This window comes from Eurypyga helias, unplaced genomic scaffold (assembly GCF_000690775.1).
Source record: "Eurypyga helias isolate BGI_N326 unplaced genomic scaffold, ASM69077v1 scaffold23751, whole genome shotgun sequence".
Classification (NCBI taxonomy): domain Eukaryota; kingdom Metazoa; phylum Chordata; class Aves; order Eurypygiformes; family Eurypygidae; genus Eurypyga; species Eurypyga helias.
The window spans coordinates 4,080-9,565 of NW_010229256.1; the positions used below are offsets into that span (position 1 = coordinate 4,080).

The 5,486-nt window shown below is 58.9% G+C and overlaps 1 protein-coding gene across 1 annotated transcript in view; it reads left to right on the forward strand.

Annotated features, from left to right (window-relative positions):
• Window positions 1–5,486, forward strand: part of CHTF18 (CTF18, chromosome transmission fidelity factor 18 homolog (S. cerevisiae)) — a gene marked incomplete at both ends in the record, with an annotated part of 9,850 nt that overhangs the window by 4,030 nt on the left and 334 nt on the right. Inside the window, 8 exons of the mRNA XM_010160349.1 lie at window positions 28–121; window positions 196–294; window positions 529–659; window positions 950–1,112; window positions 1,350–1,574; window positions 1,679–1,828; window positions 2,347–2,477; window positions 4,617–4,793. Coding sequence (XP_010158651.1) covers window positions 28–121; window positions 196–294; window positions 529–659; window positions 950–1,112; window positions 1,350–1,574; window positions 1,679–1,828; window positions 2,347–2,477; window positions 4,617–4,793 — 1,170 coding nt within the window. The remainder of the gene's footprint in view (window positions 1–27; window positions 122–195; window positions 295–528; window positions 660–949; window positions 1,113–1,349; window positions 1,575–1,678; window positions 1,829–2,346; window positions 2,478–4,616; window positions 4,794–5,486) is intronic.

Here is a 5,486-nt window from a genome sequence, read left to right on the forward strand (position 1 = left end):
GTTGCTGCCGGTGCGTCGCTTCGCAAGGTCCGTCCCTGCCCTCCGGCCGCTGCGGCAGCAATCCTTCCTGCTCAACTTCCCTCGGACGGCGCCGTCCCGGCTCGCCCAGCGGCTCTGCGAGGTGCGGTGCGGCCAAGGGCTCCTCTCGCCCCCCTGGGCTGAGGGGCCCTCCCTGCTGACCCCCCTCTCCTGCAGATCGCCCTGCGGCAGGGCATGCGGGCGGACACGGGTGCGCTGCTGGCGCTGTGCGAGAAGACAGAGAATGACATCCGCTCCTGCATAAACACCCTGCAGGTATGGGGCGTGCGGACGTGCTGCGGCTCTTGACTTGATCTCGGCTCAGGTGGGGACGGAGGGAAAAAACCCAGTGTCCCAGGCACATCTCCAAAACACCCACCCTGTCCCCTGGGTTATTTTGAACCTTGATTCCCCTGCAATGTGAGGAAGAGCAAGGTGCTTCCGGCTTTTCCCAGCACCAGCTAGCTGTTGTGGGCATCCCCACGGTGCCCATCCGTGCTTGTGTTGCAGTTCCTGCATGGCCGAGGCCAGAAGGAGCTGAACGTGCAGATGGTGCAGACGATGAAGATCGGCTTGAAGGACCAAAACAAGGGACTCTTCTCCATCTGGCAGGACATCTTCCAGCTCCCAAGGGCCCAGAGGTAAAAGGGGGGGATTTATTAGGGCTGCTGTCTGCTTGGGGCACACTACTTGGTGCTATCCCAAGACTTGCAGTGGAGAAACCGAGAAGGTCCTGGAGAACTGGTCGGCCCTGCAGCAGACCCAGATTCGGCAGGAGATTTGTGTGTCCAGACGCTCTTTGGCTGCTCTTTGGTGCTCAATAATTTGGCATTGGTATTGCCTTAAATCCAGTTTGCCAGGGTCCAAATATTCCTCGCTTGTCCGTTTAGTGCCAGGGTACCCAGAGCTCTTCCATCTGGGCTCTCCCCAGGCACAGGATAGGAATGGACCCTGCTTTGCCAGCCCAGCTCCTGGTAGGCGATGAGGACCTGTTGCACCTCAGGGAGACAGCTGGCTTCAGCGCATCCTCTCACCGCTTCCACCGCATCCTGCACCTTGCCGTCTCCTCAGGGGAGCCGGAGAAGCTGGCCCAGGTAGTGCAGCTGGGGTTGGGGGGAAGAGCCAAGCCCCTTCCTCTGCTGTGCCGGTTGGAGCAAGGGCAGCTCCTGATCCGGGGGCTTGTGGCTGGTGGGTGCCTCATCAAATCCCTCCCTGCAGCAGGATTGTGGATGGAGTGATGGGGTGTTGTGCTGGAGCTGGGCTCAGTGGGATGTTCTGATGGGACTGTCTGCCTGGCCTTGAGCCATCTCTAATCCTGCATCCACTTCCAGGGTCTGTACGACAATTTCCTGAACATGAAGCTGCGGGACTCCAGTTTCAGCTCGGTGTGCTCAGCCCTGGAGTGGCTGGGCTTCTCCGACGTGCTCAGCCGCGCCGTCCTGCATGGGCAGAGCTTCCAGCTGATGCGATACCTGCCCTTCCTGCCTGTGGCTTTCCACCTGCTCTTCGCAGCCACCAGCATCCCCCGGCTCGCTTACCCCAGCAGCCAGCACGAGGTGAGTACCGGGGAGGGCACGGTGGCAGTGTGGCTCCAGCTCTGTCACCCACGGGGACCTGCGGTTGCAGCTGTGGCCGAGCCATCCCTGCCCTCTCCACCCAGGCCCTGGCCAAGCTGAACCACATGCAGAACCTCGTCGTGTCCCTGATGTCAGGGATAACACCCAGTGCCCGCAGTCGTGCGGGGCAGCAGTCTCTCATCTTGGAGGTGCTCTGCCTGCTGCTGGACATCATCTCTCCGAAACTCCGACCGGTGAGTGCCCACCAACCCCCCTCGCTGTCGTGTCAGGAGTCCTGCCCGGTGACGTAACCCCTCCAAGAGGGCTCAGGACACATCCCCTGCGCTGCATCACCCAGGCTGAGCTATCCCACATCCCTGTCCCAGACTCGGGGTCGGTTTGACCCTGCAGCTGATGTAGAAGCTGGAGCAAAGCTGGGGACGGGGCACTGAGATACCCGACTGCTGGGTGTGCAGCCACCTGCACCTCCGGGACCCCGCACCCCAGGGGTGGGCTTGGCCCTGATTTGGGACCTGTTGCAGTCTCTTTACTGGTGACATTGGGTGCATTTACCCTTCGGGCCATCAGAGGGGTCTGTCCCTGCTCTGTGGAGTATGTCTGTCCCTGCTAGGAAGCTAAACTTCCTCTGAACCTTGTGGGTATTCGCCTTCCTCACGCAGACACAAACCTTGTGCTTCAGGTTATTTATGTGTTTAGGAGCAATTATGGGTGAGTGACGCTCCCCCCATGCTGGGTTCCGCTCTCTCCCCAGGTGAACACGCAACTCTACAGCCTGAAGGAGAAGCAGCAGCTGGCTGACCTCATCAGCACCATGCTGGCCTACAACCTCACCTACCATCAGGAGCGCCTGCCCGAGGGCCAGTACGTCTACAAGCTCGACCCGTAAGTCCCGAGGGCGAGGAGAAGGCGTAGGAGTCCAGAATAGCAGCAGAGAGGTCAGGAAGGAGCCTGAGCCTGAAAGCATCATGGTGTGGAGTTGGTTTCTGGCAGCCAGAGGTTTCTCTGGCGATGGCAGCTGGGGTGGTGCGGGCTGCCCGGTGCCGGGTTGGTACCGGGATGGCTGCAGGGAGCCCACTTCTCCGAGGGCAGCTCTGCTCTGTGGGGATTATCTGCTTCTTTGCCTCGGTTTTAAAGGAGGAGCTGGTTTTGCTTTAATGGGATTAAAAGAAAGGAAGCAGCTGCCTTTTGCTTGTTACCAGAGATGGCGAAGGAGGGACTGGGGGCAGCAGGTCCGTCCAGGCACGTTGGATGCAGGAGGTGACCGCAGGAACGGTCATAGCTCTGGTTGGAGCACGTTATCCAAGGCAGGCTTGTGCCTTGCCTGGAAAACGCAGGAGGAAGAGGAGGGAAGAAGCCGGGAGGTGTGGCCCCTCTTTGCCAAGTGAGATGCTCCAAGGCCTTCTGGGAGCTCTCTGTACGCATTAACTGTGAGGACATGCCCGAGCCGTGGGGCTGGTTTTGGTGAGGGACAGGGCCATCGGAACTCGAGACAGGAGGGGTTTTGGGGGCTTACACATGAACCCTGCAGCATCTCCCCTCCATGCACTGCTGCCTGCCCGGCCAGGGCAGAGCTGGGGGGGCACCGGGGCGCTCTGGCCGGTGCCTCCTGCTGCGGTGAAGCAGAGCTACGCCTGGAGACACTTCGGTTGTCAAAACGCTCGTGTGAGCGGTGTCCCCATCCCACCGCTTACCCGGTCCTCACCCGTGCGGGGTGGGAGCTTGTGGGCGCTGTCTCCGGATGGGAGAATGAGCGAGCGCTGGGTTTTAATTGTGAATTTGAATATTAATAGCTGGCCCTTGCTAGACGTGAATCTCATTGTGCTTTCAGCATAGACGGAGCTGTAAACGCTCTTGGAGCTGCGGTGAAGTAATGCAGACCCGACCACAGCTAGGAGCAACACTGATGTCTTCCTGGTGCAAAGTTAATTACAGAAATTAGCCCCCTGTTAAACAAGCAGCTGTATCTAATTACCATGAAGCACTTTGTTCGGTTTTTTTTCCTATGGAAAGGGCTACGGGAGCTGCAGGGAACCGTCCTGCTCTGCCCTCCCCACGCCAGGCTCTGCCACTGGAACATGGCCGTGGGGAAGCCGTGGGAGCCGCATGCCACAAGCAGGCGCTTCGCTTCGCTCCTTTGGTGAGGTCTGAGCCCATTTCCAGGCCGTGCACAGCGACGACAGAGACCGTGGGGGTGTCACGTCCCGGTGGCACCTGCGGGTTGCATCTGGGCATCTCTCCGGCGGAGTTGTGTCGGCAGCAAAACCTGTGTTTTCAGGTCCCATGGCAGGGGGTGGAACAAGGGGGTCTTTAAGGTCCCTCCAACCCAAACTATTCTGTGAAATCATAGATTTGACAGCTGATTTCTGAATGGCTGCGAAACCATCCGACAGGTGACCGTGTTCCCTTTATTTTAAGGGGGATAATACTGGATGTGAATAAAGCGTGGAATACTTAGGGCTGGCAGGGGAACAGGCCCAGCTGGCTCCTCCTCTACTGAAACAGGCCCAACTCCAGAGCTGGTGCACCAACCCTGTTAAGAATAAACCCGCCCTGATTCGCCAAAATTACTGTTCACGGCCGTGTCTTAATTAAACAGCTCCCCACGGGCATGTCGAGGTTCAGGCGAAGGGTCGCGGTGCCGCTCGTGCCCACGCTGTGATATGACTGTGGCTTTTTCAGGGCAATCTGTTCGGAAATTTCTTCTTCTTGCCTTAAAACCGAGATTAAACAGCACGTTATCCCTCCCGGGTTCCCGCTGAGCTGAGGTGCCCTGCAGCAGCCTGGCTCCGCACGGCCGACCCTGCTCGCTGGGCCCCTCGTGCTGCCGTTGTGTGCGCGGGCTCCGAGAGGGCAGCGACGGGGAAACTGAGGCACCATGGCCAGGGTCATCCTGAGAGGCTGGAGGGGACAGGGTTGGGATTCTGGTGGTGCTCCCTGTGCCCCTCCCTGTCAGGCTGCAGTTTGCGGAATGCTTTTCCCTTTTCAGTATTGATTTGTTTTCCCTTTTCCCCCTCGGGGCAGGAACGTGGAGGATGTCTGCCGGTTCCCAGACCTGCCGGCTCGCAGGCAGCTGACCTACCAGGCCAAGCAGCTCATCGCCAGGGAGATCGAGCTGGAGAAGATGAGGAGGACGGAAGCTTTGCTGCAGGCACAAAGCCTGGGCAAGGTAGAGAGGGCTTGCCTGTGGTTTCAGGGGGGATGGTGGGTCCAACGATGGGGATAAAGTCCTTAGGGCTGGTGTGGGGACCTGGATTTTCCAAAGCAGGCAGTGGATTTTGCTCTGCGAGTGGAAATCCAGGATTAACCCCCCCCAGTCGCAGCCGTCTGCCTGCACATCTGCCTTTGGGCAGCACATCTGTGCTGGGTGACGAGCCCGAAGGGTTCGTCTTTTTGCAGGAATTCTGGAAAGAAGCATTTTCTGTGAGTTAAAGCTTTAAATCCTCTAACTCTCTAACAAGGGTTACGAAGAGATGGGAATTTTAGTTCGCCTGGCTGCGGTTTGTACGTGTCTGGGGGGTGGGTGATCTGCCCTCTCCCGCCTGCCCACCCCCTTGCTGCTTCATTTCCATCCTCCCAAAGGTCCCAAACCCCCCAGGAAGAGCAGAGTTACTCTGCCCACCGCCAGAACCCTCCGTGGAGTGGCGGGCAGGAGGCAGAAGGTGGAAACGGGCAAACGTGGAGGCTGAGGAACGGCTCCGGTGTAGCTGGTGCCTGCCCTGGTGCCGCAGGGATAATTAATTCCCGAGAGCCCCTTCTTGCAGCAGAAGGGCTTTCTCGGGGGTGCGTGGGGCAGAATGATGCTGCAAAAACATCCCTGAAGGCTCCTTGTTTACACGGTGCCGACTGTGAAATCCCAGGGAAAGGGGCAGCAAACATGGTCATGCCCGAAGC